This window comes from Nansenia antarctica (assembly GCF_963989245.1).
Source record: "Nansenia antarctica genome assembly, chromosome: 20".
Lineage (NCBI taxonomy): Eukaryota > Metazoa > Chordata > Actinopteri > Argentiniformes > Microstomatidae > Nansenia > Nansenia antarctica.
Window position 1 is genome coordinate 10233792 of NC_137693.1, and position 19238 is coordinate 10253029.

The 19238-nt window shown below is 48.0% G+C and overlaps 2 protein-coding genes across 2 annotated transcripts in view; one reads left to right on the top strand and one right to left on the bottom strand.

Moving 5' to 3' along the window:
* Nucleotides 1–5359, top strand: part of faxdc2 (fatty acid hydroxylase domain containing 2) — a 12672-nt gene extending 7313 nt beyond the window's left edge. Inside the window, exons 6-9 of the mRNA XM_080549814.1 lie at nt 624–829; nt 1527–1632; nt 2185–2351; nt 4255–5359. Of these exons, the coding sequence (XP_080405940.1) occupies nt 624–829; nt 1527–1632; nt 2185–2351; nt 4255–4411 (636 nt within the window). The 3' untranslated portion in view covers nt 4412–5359. The remainder of the gene's footprint in view (nt 1–623; nt 830–1526; nt 1633–2184; nt 2352–4254) is intronic.
* A 3263-nt stretch (nt 5360–8622) lies between these two features.
* larp1 (La ribonucleoprotein 1, translational regulator) overlaps nt 8623–19238 on the bottom strand; it is a 41566-nt gene continuing 30950 nt past the window's right edge. The window contains exons 11-19 of the mRNA XM_080549749.1: nt 18235–18678; nt 14244–14367; nt 13540–13745; nt 12502–12608; nt 12135–12292; nt 11374–11518; nt 11039–11148; nt 10732–10859; nt 8623–9940 (exon numbers count right to left, since the gene is read on the bottom strand). Of these exons, the coding sequence (XP_080405875.1) occupies nt 9719–9940; nt 10732–10859; nt 11039–11148; nt 11374–11518; nt 12135–12292; nt 12502–12608; nt 13540–13745; nt 14244–14367; nt 18235–18678 (1644 nt within the window). The 3' untranslated portion in view covers nt 8623–9718. The remainder of the gene's footprint in view (nt 9941–10731; nt 10860–11038; nt 11149–11373; nt 11519–12134; nt 12293–12501; nt 12609–13539; nt 13746–14243; nt 14368–18234; nt 18679–19238) is intronic.

Consider the following 19238-nt stretch of genomic DNA (forward strand, 5'->3'; position numbering starts at 1 on the left):
ACATATGATAGAATGACATAAGGGATGGAAAGGGGAGATGGCAGTTTTAGAAGGGGGATGATTTTGACTGTTTTTATTTCAATCAATTTGAGTTCTGGGTAGACATCAAGGTGGTTTTACCAGTAGGACAAATCCTCCCTAGCTGACTTGAAATGAGCTCCTCTGACTCCCACGATGCCCCAGAGGAAGCTGCAGAGTCATTAGAGTAGAGTAGTCAGATCTCTGTGTGTCGTTGGTTGTCCAAAATGTTTGGGGCGGCGGTAGACTAGAGGTTAGAGAGGCCGGCTAGCAATCGGAAGGTCGCTGGTTCGATCCCCGCTTCAGGAGGAGTGTTGCGCAAGGCACTTAACCCCTAATTGCTCCAGGGGCCTCCATTACCCTGTATGTATCTTAACAATCTCTCCTGCCTCTTCTATGGGCCTGTGTGTATATCTTAACAGTCTCCCCTCTCTCTTCTATAGGCCTGTGTGTATATCTTAACAGTCTCCCCTCTCTCTTCTATAGGCCTGTGTGTATATCTTAACAGTCTCCCCTCTCTCTTCTATAGGCCTGTGTGTATATCTTAACAGTCTCTCTTCTCTACGTCTCTAAAAGTCTCTCCTTCCCTCCCTCCTCCTCCTCAGGTGGACCAGGATAAGCTGCGTCACGCCGTGCTGTCGGTGCTGTTCAACCAGCTGTTCATCTCTGCGCCCATGGTGGTGGGCATCTACCACCTGATGTCCTGGAAGGGGAGCCCCTGCGGCCCCGAGCTGCCCACCTTCCACTGGGCCCTGGCCGAGATGGCCGTGTTTGCCCTGGTGGAGGAGGTCCTCTTCTACTACTCACACAGGTGGGCGGGCACTAGGGTAGGATGGGCACTAGGGTAGGATGGGCACTAGGGTAGGGCACTAGGGTAGGGTGGGTACTAGGGTAGGGTGGGCACTAGGGTAGGGTGGGCACTAGGGTAGGTTTGGGTACTAGGGTAGGATGGGCACTAGGGTAGGATGGGCACTAGGGTAGGGTACTAGGGTAGGGTGGGCACTAGGGTAGGGTACTAGGGTAGGATGGGCACTAGGGTAGGGTGGGTACTAGGGTAGGGTGGGTACTAGGGTAGGGTGGGTACTAGGGTAGGTTGGGAACTAGGGTAGGGCACTAGGGTAGGATGGTCACTAAGGTAGGGTGGGCACTAGGAGAGGGTGGGCTGGGCACTAGGTTCGATCCCCGGCTCCTCCTGTACACGTGTCGAGGTGTCCTTGGGCAAGACACGGAACCCCAAATTGCCCAATCCCAATGAGCGGGCCGGCGCCTTGCATGGTAGCTTGCCGCCATCGGTGTGTGAATGGGTGAACGAGAGGCCATTGTGAGGCGCTATATAAGTGCAGTCCATTTACCATTTGGAAGGAGAGGGGAGGGAGACAGTCAGAGGGAGGTTTGAGAGGGTTGGACTGGTGGAAGTGATGTTGTTATAGCTCCCCCTTGCAATATAAAACCCTTCCCATCACACTCTAACTAGTCTCTCTCTCTCTCTCTCTCTCTCTCTCTCTCAGACTCTTCCACCATCCCTTCTTCTACAAGCACATCCACAAGCAGCACCATGAGTGGACGGCTCCCATCGGAGTGGTCTCTATCTACGCCCACCCTCTGGAGCACATGGTGAGTGGGCCTCTCACCCCTCTCTCTTACCCTTTGTCCCCCTCTCCCTCTTTCTCTCTCACCCATCATCTCTCTCTTACCCATCATCCCCCCTCTCTCTTTCTCTAACCCATCATCTCTCTCTCTCTCTCTGAACCATCTCTCTCTCACCCATCTCTCTCTCTTTCTCTCTCCCTCTCACCCATCTCCCTCCCTCTCTCTCTCTCACCCATCATCTCTCTCACCCATCATCTCTCTCTCTCTCTCTCTCTGAACCATCTCTCTCTCTTTCTCTCTCCCTCTCACCCATCTCTCTCTCTCCCTCTCTCTCTCTCTAACCCACCATCGCTTTCTCTCTCTTTCACCCGTCATCCCACTCTCCACCTTGCACTCTCTCTCCCACCATCGTCTTTCTAAGTGCTTTGTAACAAAATGTATATTTAAAAAACTAACATATTTAAAGATATATAAAGAAGGATTTGACTGACAATTAATCGATTGAACACCCCCCCCCCCCCCTTCCACCCCCTAATCACCCCCCCCCCCCTTCCACCCCCTAATCACCCCCCCCAGATGTCCAACATGCTCCCTGCCATCCTGGGCCCTGTGTTCCTGGGGTCTCATGTGTCCACCACCAGCCTGTGGTACTGCCTGGCCTTCCTCAGCACCACCATCTCCCACTGCGGCTACCACCTGCCCCTGCTGCCCTCGCCCGAGTTCCACGACTTCCACCACCTCAAGTGAGTTCAGGACATCATTGTTTCTTCACAATTTGTCTTTGTCAACTCGGGGGATCCCGGAAATCTCCACTCCCCTCCCCTCTCCACTGAGGTTCTGGTGGGCACAGGCGCCAGACCCCTCTAAGCTACTTGCTGTAAGCTCCACCTGAGTTGCACATGCTGACCCTCCTCCTCCTCCTCCTCCACCCTTGCTATTGTTTACAAACACAGATCGTACAAAATGCATTCAATTATCTTTCTTGCAAGATAAATCCACGCTTGAACCTTTTTTAAGCTCTCCTTTTTTTTCCGATGGGTACGCCGACAGACTCTCAGTTGAAGTCAAGAGTGACTTGGTGATGAGACTGTTTGTCTTACACTGGGCTGCACTGGGCTGGCCTGGATCGGCGTCCACCATAGTGTGCTGTAACACCGCTGGAAAGGACAACCATGTAACAACCGGGTGGCACGGTGGCAGAGTGGTTAAGATCACTGCCTCACAGTCTCAAGGTACTGGGTTCGAATCCCGGTCTCGGAAGGTGCTGGGTTCGATTCCTGGTAATCACTGTGGGAGTTTGCATGTTCTCCCCGTGCCGCGTGGGTTTCCTCTGGGCACTCCGGTTTCCTCCCACATGAATGAAACATGCAGTATGAATGAGTAAGAATGTAGTATGAATGCAGTATGAATGAGTAAGAATGCTAGTGAATGTGAGTGATTGTGAATGCGAGTGAGCATTCCCAGGGCTCCTTCGAAAATGAGACTCGTCTCAAAGGAATTCCCTGGTAAAATAAAGGTTCATCACACAGTTGTGGTGCGGACCGGCCCGCTTAGTGTGGCAAAGGCCCCTCGGCTCCCCCACCTGTGTCTTCTCCTGGACCCCATCCAAAAGTAGGCTTGGTTTGATAAAACACACTACCACAGAAAAAAACAAACAAACAAAACCATGGCGATGATATGGTAGCTCCACCCATCTCTCTCTCTGGCAACTCTCCGCTCGGGGACACAAGAGAGTTCCTCTGATGTGAAATGTTGTGTGAGAACGTGACCCGTCTTCGGTCAGGAAAATTTGCTATCTTTTGATTGTCGTTACCTGCCTAAACACGTGGCCACGATCAGAATGTAGGTATGATCAGAATGTAGGCGCCATCTGGATGCACCTTGTGTCCCTGCCAAGTGTAACCACAGTCTTAGTAACCACAGTCTCGGTCCTCCTCCCTTTCTGTAGGTTAACCATTTCTATGTTCTGACATGTTCTTATCTCCCTCTGTCACTCACTTCTACAACTAATCTGAGATGGATGAATGGATGGATGGATGGACAGGAGATATATTTATCTATCTATTCATACACTCATTGAACACTATATTAATACTGGGTAGGGCTTCCCTTTGCTCTCAAAACAACAGCCTCAATTCTTCATGGCATTTATTCCACAAGATGTTGGAAACATTCCTTTGAGATTCTGGTCCATGATGACATGATTGCATCACGCAATTCCCGCAGATTTTTCAAGCAAATAGGCTGTGTCAGTCAAGCGATGACTGATTGGTATTAACGGTCCCAAAGTGTGCCAAGAACTACCAAAAACATTCCCCACACCATTACATCACCTGAATGAATGAGAAGGTGTACTGGTGCTCCTAATAAAGTGTTTGATGAGTGTATATTCCCATTCCCACTACAGGTTCAACCAGTGCTTCATAGATAGGAGATCTATCTAGTTCTCTATCTATCTATTCATCTATTCTTGTTCCCTCTACAGGTTCAACCAGTGCTTCATAGATAGGAGATCTATCTAGTTCTCTATCTATCTATTAATCTATTCTTGTTCCCTCGACAGGTTCAACCAGTGCTTCATAGATAGGAGATCTATCTATCTATCTATAAAATCTATCTATTCATCTATTCTTGTTCCCTCTACAGGTTCAACCAGTGCTTCGGGGTCCTGGGGGTGCTGGATAGGCTGCACGGTACAGACGCCAAGTTCAGGAAGACCAAGTCTTACGAGCGCCACTCGCTCCTCCTCAGCATGACCCCCCTGAACGAGAGCATCCCAGACGCCCCCAAGAAGACCCAGTGATGCCGTCCGCTCCAAACCATGACCTCTGACCCCTAGCAGGAATCACAGTGGAGTGAGGGAGGAAAGGGGGGGGAGGGAGTCCTATCCTTTAGTCTGGTACTAGGAGTGGCTCCACTCGAAGGCCCCGTTCCAATCCAATCCTCTCACATCTACACTTGTGTCTAGGACGTAGGGGCTAGGGGGTTGGATCTGGATTGCGCCTTATCATTCGTTATCTATGGGTAGAGAGGTAGTGGGGACTGTGCCAGTAATGTATTTACACTGGGACTGACATGACGACAAGCACATGATGTGGTAATCGATAATTCTCCCCGAAAGAGACTGACCTTTAGTTTGTATTAATTGTTTTTAAAAAATGACGAATGTTTCTAGAAAGCACTTTCTACCTTTGTGTTCCTTCCTGGTTCTCCTCCCGCGTCGCCTGCACTGGCTGCTGGGAGGTGAGCTCGGCACAGGACACGTACCTCTTTTTAACAATCACTATGTTCCCCCCGATCCATTTTATTGGATGGAATTCTGCACTTTTACCATAGCACAGTTGAAAGAGGACGCATTTATGAATCGAATGTTTGTCCTGTTTCTGGAGAAGGGCATTATTAAAGATGTTATGGATGCTAGTCTATGGAGAACCACACAATCTTCTCTCCGCATATGCCACCTGTCTTATTATGTACACTCTGTATCAGGGGAGGCTGGTGGAGGTAGAAACCGGAGGACCGGCTCATTGTAAATGCATGGGACAGAATAGAAACGGACTATCGATGGTGTTCAATCTCATTCCGTTCCATTGCACTACGAGCCCAGCCTCCCCCAGCCCCCCCTGCATGTGCAGGGTTAAATCCACCCAGGAAGGTGTTTGTGTCCAGTCAGGCTAGTGGGTTGTGTGGTGACCAGACGCTCTCAGACTTTGACCTTTTAAACTGAACACACTGCTGAATAAAAGACCTTTGAAACAATCTGAACCTTCCTGCTTGGTTAACACAAATACACGGTCATTATCGGTCAAGACGTGATCTCACCTGTACATCTGAAATGTCGGCACACATCTAGCACTACACACACACACACACAACATCTAGCACTACACACACACACATCTAGCTGCACACACACACATCTAGCACTACACACACACACAACATCACTACACACACACACACAACATCTAGCACTACACACACACACACATAACATCGAGAACTACACACACACACAAACAACATCTAGCACTACACACACACACACACACACACATCTAGCACTACACACACACACACAACATCTAGCACTACACACACACACACACACACACACACAGGTCAGTAATGAGACAGACAGCTGGAGGACAGACAGGTCAGCAATGAGACAGACAGCTGGAGGACAGACAGGTCAGTAATGAGACACAGCTGGAGGACAGACAGGTCAGTAATGAGACAACAGACAGATGGAGGACAGACAGGTCAGTAATGAGACAACAGACAGCTGGAGGACAGACAGGTCAGTAATGAGACAACAGACAGCTGGAGGACAGACAGGTCAGTAATGAGACAGACAGCTGGAGGACAGACAGGTCAGTAATGAGACAGACAGACAGCTGGAGGACAGATAGGTCAGTAATGAGACAACAGACAGCTGGAGGACAGACAGGTCAGTAATGAGACACAGCTGGAGGACAGACAGGTCAGTAATGAGACAACCAGACAGCGAGTTTGAGGTTTTTTTGTCCATTTTATGTTTTTTTTTCTTTATTAAGGAAAAGCATAATTACTACAAATTACAAATAACACTAATAGCGAATCACATCAGCCTACAAAGCAGATATTATGAATATTAAATGTTATAATACAAGATCTCATTCAAGTATTTTACATTTTTCTGTTTTATATATTTTTTTTGTTCCGTTTTCTTCATTTTCATCTTTTTTTTTTTTCTTCTCATGACAAGCCTAGGATATTGTAATGGTAATGAACTATTAATATTATAATGGTTCATATACAGCTATTTTTATTTATATGGCTTTATGGAATTTTGTGTCCTTTTTTTCAGTCTCCAGACATCATAGCCGTTCATATCCTCTGAATATCCACGTCACAAAACCCCAGACAGGTTACGTTCCTCATCCTCCCTCCTCCTCTTTCCTCCAGTGTCTGCCCGGCCCAGTCCATTCGTAACTGCAATACACCAGGCATGGCGCCCCCTAGAGTTCATTTAGAGTGCCAGCAGCTCCACAGGGTTTCTGTCTCTAAGCTAAAGAGAAGGCTGGAACTCAGAGCCCCTGTTCCCCCCTCCTCCATCCCTGCGGGGAGACGCAGAGGTGACAATCACTTGGGGGAGGGGAGGGGTGGCTGTGAGTGGAAGTGCACCCCCTGGTGACCACCCTGCAGGCTCACCTCCGCCACCACCACCCTCATGTTCTGAGGGTCCACCACCACCACCACCCTCTGAGGGTTCACCACCACCGCCGCCACCCTCGTGCTCTGAGGTCCACCGGCTTAGGAAATGCTTGGAGTTGTTGTGTTGTCTTTATTCCTCGAGTAAACGATTCTTAAACAATTCTTGAGTGATTCATCATCATCATCATCATCAATCATATAAGCCTCCTCAATTGCCCCGCAGCTCCCTTGAGTTTAAGCCCACAAGACAGGAAAAAAAAAAGAAGCTAAAAACAAAGTTAATTCTCACTAAACTCTCAGTTTTTTTTTTCTTCTTTCAACAATGGCGGTTAATGAGGAGGAAAAAAAATGACGTTTTGTCTAAAACAAACAAGAACATGAACACAACGGGACATGTTTAACACAGGGGGACCACCAGAGAATCACTCTTATGAATATTAACTTTCTACCTCCAGCAAAAGGAATATATCTGTAATTGTTATGAAGCCAACTGATATTGACCAAAGAGGACCATTAACACTTCACACTATGTGTAGGGGGGGAAGATTCAACCATCAACTTACAAACTTTGGCTCATGATACGATCGTTGGAAAGTGTGAATTGCTGTTTGCTGTGAAAACACTCCAGTGCATCACATCATGCAATTTTGTAAACAAAATTCATAAAATAAAAAATAATAACAAATTAACCATGATTTCGACTTGAGATTCTAAAATTTGTAATGTTTTGCATTGAATGCCAGTTGACCTCCCTAATGTCAATTTCCCTTTATTTGCACTATGTTCCCATTCATGGAAGTCCACAGATGTTTTTTGACGAACGCGTATGCAACACTGAGACAGACCCATCTCTATAGCATAGCTAGAAACACAGCAAAGTCAAATTAAAAAGCATTAAAAGGTTACCATAACCATTTAAAAAAAATAAAAAAAAATGGAAAAGAAAAGAAATAAAAGTATAGTACGTACACATGTAAGGCGAATATATAATCTGTTCTATAAACAATAAAACAAGTTGCCGGGAGGTGTAATTTCATCTTCATCTGTCGAATTCACATTTCATTAGTGGAGAAAATAGAAAAGAAAAAAAAATATCACTCATCTATTTGATATCAGTACTCCTGTTGGATGCAGATCAGATTACCCACACTAGATTATTAGAGTTTGTTTGACTGTCTGGTCGACTGAATTTCATGTTCGTGGGATTCAAGATCAGGGTTGAGTTGTCTGTCCATTGGTTCCACTCATACGGGAGAACTGAGTAGAGCCGCCTCTCTCAGATGAAGCAACAGCAAAATACTGCGGTGTGTATGTGTGTGTGTGTGTGTGTGTGTGTGTGTATGAGCGAGCTTCTTAGTTGGTTGATCATGCTTTTCACAATGCTTCTGGCAGAGAGAGTGAGAATGAGTGTGAGTGTGTATGTATGTATGTATGTGTGTGTGTGTGTGTGTGTGTGTGAGAGAGAGAGAGAGAGACAGAGCAGTGGTGGGTACACAGGCAGGGCAGGCCAAGCTACAGCCATGTAGCCCAGACCCCCCCCCCCACAGAGCACCGCCCCCCCCCCCAACAGAGCACCGGCCACCCGGCCGCAGCACGCCCCACTGACACCCCTTTCATCTCTTCTCTGTCTTCAAGTAATCCGGATTGGTGATTCCAGTCCTGTAGCCTCAATGGTGATGGATGGATGGATAAACGGATGGATGGATGGATGGATGGACGCAGACTGTCCTTGGGGGGTAAGGGTGGGGGGGTAAAGGGGGGAGGGGGGGTGTCTCCAGGAGCGGCACCCCCCCCCCCCCCCCCCCCTCCCTGGGTGAAGCATTATAGCACAAAGAACCACAAGTTGCAAACACATTGAGGGAACGGTGGGGGGGGGCTGTTGTGGGGTGGCGGGTTAGGCTTTGTAACAGACTATGACAGTTGGAAGACAGTTCAGATGGGGGGGGGGGGGGGTTGGGGTCAGACTGTTTGGCAGGCGGGGGGGGGGCGTGTGAGAGGGGGGTCAGGGGTCACTGAGGCAGCCACTACTGGAGGTCGTGGCCGATGTTGCATAATTGCAATTTGAATGCTGTACAATCGACATTAAGGTGGTGGGCACAAGTTAAGCAGAAAAACCATTAAAATAAGGCAACGCTTCCAACGCTCTTGCTCTCATACTGAAGGATTGAGTAGGTACAAGTCTTTTTTTGTTTTTTCTTCCCCCAAAATCATTTGGTTTGTTTTTTCCATCCCCCCCCCTCCCCTCCCCCCCTTATATGTCCAGCCCAAACCAGTTAAATCTTTTGCTCTTAAATTTTTCAAAGCATCAGTTAGTTTCCAATTCACCACTCGCCCCAAAGAATAAAAATACAAATCAGATCTCGAGTGAGGAAACCACGCATCTGTCAGCCAACAAGATGGTGTCAATTGGAAGAGGGGGGGGGGGTCCAATGAGAGAAAGAGGGGGGGGGGCCACAGTTGCCGTCAAACGTCCTCAAAAACCATGTCCAACATTCCCACATAGTAACCACGGGAGAACAGCCTATATGCCAAGGTTTGCAAAAGAAAAAAAAAGGAAAATGTATGAGGAACACTTCATCAATTCCTTCAACAACAGTCTCGTCCGTCTCGTCTCCACGAGAACGACAAGAAAAACGTTTGGGATGTTTTTTGTTGTTTTGTTTTTTCAAACGAAAGAAATAATAATAATAATAATAAAATAAAAACAATAAAAACGGAAGAGCCTTGATTTTTTTTTCCTTCTTCTTCTCTCAATCGCGACGAGGCGTTCATCCGAAGAAAGTCACATTTTTTTTCCTCTCATGCTTTAGCGTGAACGATTAGGCCCCTCCCCCATCCTTATGTGGCGCAGAAAGATGATGTCATCGTTGTGTTGATCCTATGTGGCCTGGGTTCTTAGTCAGGGTTTTTTTCTTTACTTTGGAGGCTTGGCGTCCGCGGCGGCGTCCTGGGCGGGGCCCCACGGCTTCTGGCTGGTGTTTTTGGCATCATCCCTGGCGAAGGCCAGCCCCAGGGCACAGGGGGCGGGGCCAAAGCCAGCTTGGCTGTTGGGCCGGCTGGAGGGCTGGGAGCCATGGCGACGACGACCGTCTCCGCTGGACGAGTGTCTCTTACGGCCTCCTTCCTCCACCGGGGGCTGGGGGGAAGAGTAGGAAAATAGTTGTTATTGTCTTTTTCGAGGAAGCGATTGGCTGTTTTGTGAGTTGTGAGACAGGTAAGGGTCAGGACGTGGGGGTAGTGGCGGCCTTGTGCATAGTGAGTTGGACTGGTGATCAGAAGGTCATCATGAGTTCAAATCTCACCTGGGAACGCCACCACTAAGTGTGCCCTTGCGTAAGGCAATTAGCCCTAAGTTACTCCAGGGAGACTGTCCCTGTAATCTCTAATTGTAAATCGCTTTGGATAAAATGGTTAAAATGTAAAAGTTAACTGAGTGACTAGAGCAAAGATATTCCAAAAAACCTGTCTATAGTTTTTCTGTAACAGAACTAACAAGGACTAACAAGAACCCTGTTTTTGGACTCATGAAGAGTGGCAGCTCCATGAGCAACAGCTAATGGAGATCCTAACACAGTAAACTAAACAGGGCAGTTTGAGGACAGAGCTCAATCTATTGCGCCAATGGCTGCCATTTGTAAATGTTTAACAACCTCCCTCCCTCCCTCCCTCCCTCCCTCAGTACTTTGACCGTACACAAACATCACAAGGCACGATAGCCATCTCAGATTAAACAGTCATTTAGAAGCTGACGTGTTGAGTTCATCCATGTGTCGAGAAGTAAGGCTTTTGTGACACAGTGAGGTTTGACAATCTCTCTGTTGGCTTAATGAAGGCCAACTTTGAAACGTCGGTCCACCGGACCTTTTTGAGTATGTGGGCGGAAGTGTCTGGGAAGGAGACGTTCTGAAGGAAGATGAGGTAACTCACATCGATTCTGAAATCCTCCAGACGCTTGAACTTGCTCAGGAACTCCGAAAGCTTGGGGTCAATCTCCATACTCTTGTTCTTAGAGTATTTGAGGAACGCCCAGAACTTCTCTAGTCCATACAGCTGGCCTGTGAGAGGAAGAGAAGAGGAGGAAGAGAGAGAGAGAGAGAGAGATAGAGATAGAGAGAGAAAAGGTGGTGTCACATTTAAAACTGCAGGTCTCAAACTCCACCCAACACAACAGACGGTTGGAGCCTCAAAAACTACAGTAGTTAGAAACCCAGTGAACTTGAACAGGAAGTCTCACCAGCTTCGTAGTCCTTCATGGTCTCTTCCTGGAAGTCCTTGAAGATGTCTGGCCTGAACTTCCTCTCCAGCCCGTAGCTGTAGTACCTGAACAGGCACTCCAAACCGTACCTGGGACACGACACAGGAGATTAGACAAGGGTCTCCCAACTCTGGAAAGCCATCTCCCAACTCTGGAAACCCATCTCCTACTACTGACACCCATCTCCCAACTCTGGAAACCCATCTCCTACTAATGACACCCATCTCCTAACTCTGGAAACTAGAGGCTAGTAGTGTGTTCAGAGGCTAGTAGTGTGTTCAGAGGCGTCCTGCCGGCGGAGGTTGCCTAGTTACCTGTATCCCTCCTTGCCGTCTTCAACCACCAGCTGTCGGAACTCCTCGTACATCTTCCTGTTGAAGTGGTCTCGCAGGAAGAAGGACCAGAAGCGGAACAGCGTGTTCATCTCCTGCGATTGGCCGATGCCCAGCCGCTTGCGCTCTGTGATTGGATCAAATTTTTTTTTAAAAGGAGGGGTGTCACCATGACAAGGTAACAAAGAGCAAGGAGGCTCTGAATGAACAGTAGACGGTATACACAATGGAGTAGGTCATGACAGGTCGTGACCCGGCAACGGTTACCATGCGTGTGTAGAGTTTTGGAGCGTACTGTACACAATAGAATTAGATGCACGTGTACGTGTGTAATAATTTAATTTAATTTTGCCATTTAGCAGACGCTTTTAATCCAAAGCGACTTACAATTACGAATTACAGGGACATTCCCCCTGGAGTAACTGAGGGCTAAGTGCCTTACTCAAGGGCACACTAGTAGTGGTGTGGTTTCAGGCGGGATTTGAACTCACAACCTTCCGATCACAAGTCCAACTCACTATCCACTAGACCACCACTACCCCATGTGATCAGCCGAGAGGAGTTTGACTGTCTGACCCCAGAGCCCCCCGTGGACCCCAACCAAGAGGTTCCCCCCGGCCCCCCAAAACCCCAGCAGAGTAAGAACACACACACACACACACACACACCAAGACCCCAACAGAATTGGAACATTCACACATGTGTGTGTGTGTACTTGTACGCATGTGTGTGTGTGTGTGTACCGTTTAGGCAGCGTCGGCGGTACTTGTGGTATACGTGTTGCGTGAAGCCATTCTCCTTGAGCAGCTCGTGGGAGGGGTGCTGGAACTTGGGGAGGGACTGGGGAGTGCAGCCCAAGTTCCCCAGGGCAGGGGTGCCCTCCGACGGGCTGGCGTTGGAGCTGGAGAGGGGGTGGGGTGGAGGTGGAGGGGGAGGGGGAAAACTCATTTAAAACGCACGCAAACCAAATACCACTAATCACCACTAATTCAAAACGAGGCTGATAATGTATAAATAAAGAATAAGATTAATATGAAAATAATAAATTGACGTTGAAACGTTAGCGGTTACGTAGCGGTTAAGCGGACGTGAAAGAGGCGTGGCTCTCACCTGACGGAGGCGGTACGGGACCGGTGCTCCCGCGAGTCCATCACCCAGCCAACGTGGCACTCCATGGGGGGGTTGGAGCTGTGTCGGGTCTTCCTTTTCCTGGGGGTCTGGAGAGAGAGAGAGAGAGAGGGAGAGGGAGAGAGGGAGGGAGGGAGGGGGAGAGAGAGAGAGAGAGAGAGAGAGAGAGAGAGGGAGAGAGAGACGGAGAGAGACAGAGAGACAGAGACAGAGAGAGAGAGGGGAGGGGGGGACAGTTAGCAACTGTAAGAGCAAATTATTCAATAATGGCAGCCTGTTTCGTTTCAAGATGTATAAGAAAAGATATTTAATATTCTTCTGCAGAAGGAGGAAGTTTACAGGTTCGTCAGACGCATCTGAACGATTCAAAGTTCCTCGTAAAGTCAAGATCATTCATTACATGTCAGTATATATGCTCTCAGTTCCCCTCATAAACAAGTCCACCCTTAGGTGAGGTCTAAACCAATCATTTACAAGGGGTGTGGATCTGAACATTGAGGAAGATGATGGGGATGAAGGTTAGGGGGGAATCTGACCCTCCCTTCCTTACAGTATAACAAAAGTGAGGAGTGGTGACCATAGAGTGAACAATGCCGGGCAATCACTCTGGAGTGACTCAGCATTGTTCTGAGTTTCTATGTAAATGTATGGCACAGGAGGACAAGCAGAGAAAACAGGTTTCATTGTAATCATTTAAATGTGTCTGTTGTCTAGCCAATGTCAAGCTTCAAGTAGAGAAACTGGTTTTATTGTGTGACAACAGGAAATCATTTTCTATAGCTTGCTGTAGATATTCAATTTAAGATGATGGAGTTTGAATCTTAAATGTAGCTTATTACATATAATAATTTTCACTCACACAACTCTGATGTGGGGGGGGGGGGGTGTAGCACAAGTATCTGACATTACGGCACCACATTAAGTATGTGGCGTATGTATCTGACCCAGAGCCTGAGGCCCTCCCTCTCCCACAGACGACCACAGAGGAGAGGGGGGCGGGGCGGGGCGGCGGCATCTTACCTTGGCGTCGACCGGCCGGCCCTCCTTGACCACGGGGTAGAAGCGTGGCGTCATGGCGGGGTCCTTCCTATGCGGGGTGCGCGGCGTGCGCGGCGTGCGGGCGTTGCGGTAGTTGGGCGAGTCGGGCACGGTGGTCGGTAGCGAGCGCGCTATTGTCGACGGCTCGGGGGCGCCGAAGAGTTTGTTCGCCAAGGCGTCTGTGGGGACTGGAGGGGGACAGGAGAGGAAGGACAGACGGAGAGAGAGACAGAGAGACAGAGAGAGAGAGACAGAGAGAGAGAGAGAGGGGGGGCAGTTAGCAGCGGTTGTTGTTGTTCTTGTTGTTACTACTACCGCCCAGTTTATGTGTGAGGCAGACGGGGTTCATGTCAACACAGACACAGATGTATCAGATGGGGTTAGAGGGAATGTGATGTTGGTGTCAGATCAGATGTGAGAAGGTGTCTGTGAAGGTTTGTCTGTGAAGGTTTGTCTGTGAAGGTTTGTCTGTAAAGGTTTGTCTGTAAAGGTTTGTCTGTAAAGGTTTGTCTGTAAAGGTTTGTCTGAGAATGGGCGGTTTTAGAGACAGCTCTGCAAGCCTGTGTACAGCTTTGTGTGTGTGGGTATGTGTGGGTGTTTTTACTCTGTTGGGGTCATGGTGTGTGAATGTTCCAATTCTGTTGGGGTCTTGGTGTGTGTGTGTGTGTGTGTGTGTGTGTTCTTACTCTGCTGGGGTTTTGGGGGGCCGGGGGGAACCTCTTGGTTGGGGTCCACGGGGGGCTCTGGGGTCAGACAGTCAAACTCCTCTCGGCTGATCAGATGAACCTTCTTGAAGTTCTCCACCTCTTGCTGCAAACACAAGGAACATACAGGATCAGTGACACACACACGCAGACACATACATGCACGCGCACACACACACACACGACAAGGTCAACAAAGATAAACACTGAAGAAGTACTCTCTTATCCATCTTCGTACTAGCCGGTATATGTTAAGGTAAATGCTTAAGCTTAGCCAAACATTTCCACATGGTTTTCGTCGCCGTACTCCCAACAAAACGTAGGAAAACCAAAATGTCCCATTTACTCAAAGTGAGATGGAATCGTGGGCCAGTCCTCCTCTGTCCTCCACAGTGATGAGTATAACTGACCTCCTCCTGAGAGGTTTGCACAAGGACCCCCAGCGACAGAGCTAGGCAGCCAAAAACACAGTCTAACCCTCCATCCCTCCAAAAGTCAACAAGACTAACCGTCAATCAACCAGTCGTCTGTCTCCCAACAAGAACTTCATACTTGAATACAGTCTTATTCCTTATCTCTACCATGCCCTTCTCTTCCCACTAGCCTAGTAGTCCATTCCCAGCAGGGAGATGCCAACAAGAGTAACCATAGCGACAGCATCTGGTGAAAGCGGGAACAAGTCGGCAACCGACCAAATATTCTGACTTTTATTCAGAAAAATGTAAATACATTTGTGTCATTGGTTTTCAACAACGTTGACATTTTATAAAAAAAAAATCAGAATAAAAGTCTGAACATTTTGATTGGTTGCCGACTTGTTCCCGCCTTTCACCAGTCGCTGTTCGCTTAATAAATAATAATAATAAATAACTAATCGCTTAAAGGAAATGCAGCTTCTGTTACAAGACTAACCACCAAGCTATATACAGTACCCCGTTCTTCCCTAAGAAACAACAACACAGGGGAAATGATAAAAGCGAACAAAAAATGCAACTCTACTCCCCTGTGGGACCCTGTATAAAACACTCACATCTTCTTCTGCCATCTCCAACAAGTTCTCCTCAGATCGTCGAAGAGCCATTCTTCCCCCCCAGAAACCCATAATGTAAATGTACACAAACTCCTTCAGAACGAGCCCATGGATGGGGGGGGGTGTATTTATAAACACGGGCTGGTTTTCCACACGGCCCTGGATGGGGGGCGGCACGTGCGTCGCAACAAAAGACCTCCCCCGCGACAATGGCACAGGGGGACAACAATCACTGCTGCACATGACCATTCTCTGGCCTGCCAGAGCTGTCCTCCAGAACCAGCCCAAACAAAGAGCACATCACACACACACACACACACACACACACACACACACACTATACACACACACTATACACACACACACACACTATACACAGGCACACACACACACACACACACTATACACAGGCACACACCCACACACACCCACACACACACACACTATACACACACACACACACACACACACACACACACACACACACAGGGCAGCCTTGGGGAGAAACTACTCACACACCTGGAACTTGTCAGAATGGCCCACTCCCTACTTAAGTTAAGCATCACCCCCCTGGTCATAAGAGTTGTGCTTTGTTGGTCGATTGTTGAATGTAAGAATAGCGACTGTCACAGCATGGATGGCTGTGGATGGATTCTGGGCCTAGAATAACCCCCTTTAAATAATCACTGCGCTGTTAAAAAAAAAAACTTTTAGTTTGATAATGGGTTTTTTCTGTGTTAGAATAGGGGATTCGTCACAACACAGGGAATAGTTTCCAAACCTAGAATAGCCCACAACAAAATATGTATCAGTGGGTGTCGGGGTCATAAGTGTCCGTGTCAGAGCAGCAGCCATCACAAGACAGCAGAGGGGGGGTGGTGCTGAGGAGGTGTGCGACCGGCCCTGGTAGCGTAGGGTCAAAGATGTTCTATATGGAGGAGATACACAACTCTCGGTCTACAACTGGTTTTGCAATATGGCGGCTCTGTAGCGAGTCCGCTACACTGGAGTGAAGGCGTCTAAACTAGGGCTGCAACTAACGATTATTTTGATAATCGATTAATCTGCCGATTATTTTTTCGATTAATCGGATACAAATGAGGAAAAAAAAGAAAATTTATGTTTTCTAACTCAGCCAGGCCTATACATATACATGTGCAAAATGAATAAGTATTAATAATAAATAATAAATAATATAAATAAAAAAGGATTTGCTACATCAAATAGGTTTAACAACAGGCCATGGACTATGGCGGTAGATTGTTTCAATAAAGTAGTTGAACTCTAGCTCAATACATGCATTGTTTTAGGTAATAACTTTGCTTAATGTAAAGGTCAGTAACCCAAAGTGCAATATAGGCTACAGACAAGACACTAATGTTTTTATATAACAGATATGCTCCAAAACAATGCAATGTGTCCTCTCACTCCATACAATAGGCTAGGCTACAGTCAGTGCCTCACTCTAACTCACGGGTAGCTTGGTAGGCTACCACTAGCTAGCCTTTAGCTTATCACCTCTGCTCTACCACTGATGTTAGCCAGCTAGCTAAATACACTTGTCATGCAATATTGAATTCATGAATGCGAGCAAACACTCACTGGCTATCGCATTACATTACAGTCATTTAGCTGACGCTTCGCCAGAACTCACAAGTGCGTCTCCTTACTAATACAAGTGACTATGAGCATACTCCGGTGCTGAAGGCATAGAATGCGAATAGCAAGCTAAAAATACAATAGGTCATTAAGAGGGAGAATCTATTAGATAAACGAGAAGAACTAACTTAGGCCTACAGCTGTGCCAGTGAAACGAACGATCCTCACTTAAAAACGCAACGTAATATAATTACCCTGCTGAGGCTGAGCCGTCTTCATCCATCACTGTCACGTGCTTTCTTTTAAGGTGTTCTCGCATCACCGTTGTGCTCCCGTGCCATGCAAGGTCGGTTGTGCATAGGTTGCAGCAAACACATTTTTCTGTAGCTTTTAAAGTGAAGTGCTCCCACACCTTGGACGACTTCGGTCGAGACGTTTTCTCCGCCATGATTTAAATGTAGCCGCCGCGGCAGCTCCGCAAGACACCGTGGCGTGCGTCAACAGGAAGTAGGTTTGTTATGGAACAAGACCCGACGAATCGATAATGGAATTCGTCGCCAACGAATTTCATTATCGATTTTTATCGATTTCATCGATTCGTTGTTGCAGCCCTAGTCTAAACCAACGGCGACTGTCACAACATGGGGTCTAAACCACCCCAGGGGTCTAAATTACAATCACAATTTCTTGTACACAAACTTCACAATAAAGAAATACAACTCAAAGTTATCTACGGCCAAAATAATGACATCTGACTGACGAGACAGACCGACGAGACAGATGAGAGACACAGACGAGATATATAGATAGATAGACAGACAGGAGAAATAGATACAGACAGACAGACAGGAGAGACAGACAGGAGAGAGAGACAGACAGACAGACAGACAGAGAGACAGACAGAGAGACAGACAGACAAACAAACAGGAGAGACAGACAGACAGAGAGACAGACAGACAAACAGAAGAGACAGACAGACAGACAGGAGAGACAGACAAACAGGAGAGACAGACAGACAGATAGATGAGAGATGAGAGACGCAGACGAGATATATAGATAGACAGGAGAGATAGATACAGGACAGACAGACAGACAGGACAGACAGAGTGAGTACAGACAGGACAGACAGGAGAGACAGACAGACAGACAGGAGACAGACAAACAGGAGAGACAGACAGACAGACAGGACAAACAGACAGACAGAGATAGACAGGACATATAGACAAGATAGATGAGAGACGCAGACGAGATATATAGATAGATAGACAGACAGGAGAAATAGATAGATACAGGACAGACAGACAGGTGACACAGACAGACAGGACAGACAGACAGACGACCGACCTTGATGGTGGCGTACTCGGGGTCGCAGGTGTCGTCCCAGAGGTCCTGCTCGTAGTAGAACAGCCCGTCGTTGATGACCTTGCCCAGCTCGCTGGTCAGCTTGGAGCGCGTGGTGTGGTTGCCCGTGCGGTCGCCGCCCGGGTGCTTCCGCAGGTAGGGCGGCGTCTGCGTCACGATGAGGATCTTGTTGATGTCGTGGTCGTCGATCTCGCAGTCCGAGTCCTCGTCCGACCAGTCGGTGAAGGTGTTCCGCCGGCCGTCCATCTGCTGCATCTCCTCGTCGAACATGAAGTCCAGCTCCTCCGGCTCGTCCTGCTCCTCCCGGGGGGGGCCTCCGGCGGCGGGGGTCGCCGTCGACGACGAGGAGGGGGGGGCATCGGGGTCGGCGGGGCTGGCGGGCACCGGGGAACGGGGGCCCTCCTCCTTCTGCTGCAACGAGGGGGTCTACGTCAGTCGAGGATGCAGGAGGACGCGGGTGGATGGAGGGATGCAGGGATGGATGGAGGGAGGGAGGGGGGCGGGTACCGTGATGGAGAGGAGACAAGGAAGTGGAGAGAGAGAGGGCAATGTAGAGGTGTGGAGAAGGCAGGCAGGCATACACACTGGGGGTCAACGTGAACTGAATGGTGGTGGTGGTGGTGGAGGGTGACATGATGTATTTGACCCAGGTCAAGTACTTTGAAATACCTGAGATGCGCTTCATAATAGTTTACCGTGTATAACGTCCAACTGAACTAAGTGTGTGTGTATCATTCCTTCAAGTATCATTCTACTCTTTATAATTGTAATCTCGGACCACCACAAAGTTTCTTTCGCAACTTCTATGGGCGTCAAACCCGTATATCTTATAATGATCATATGATCCCAAATGGAGAAAAATCAATAAAATAAGATTATATATTATACATTATATACACATTATATTTAATACCAACAGAAGAATAGTGCAGGGGATTTGGGCACATTTCTTTGGGTTGCTACCCACACGTTTAGCTGTGTTGCTC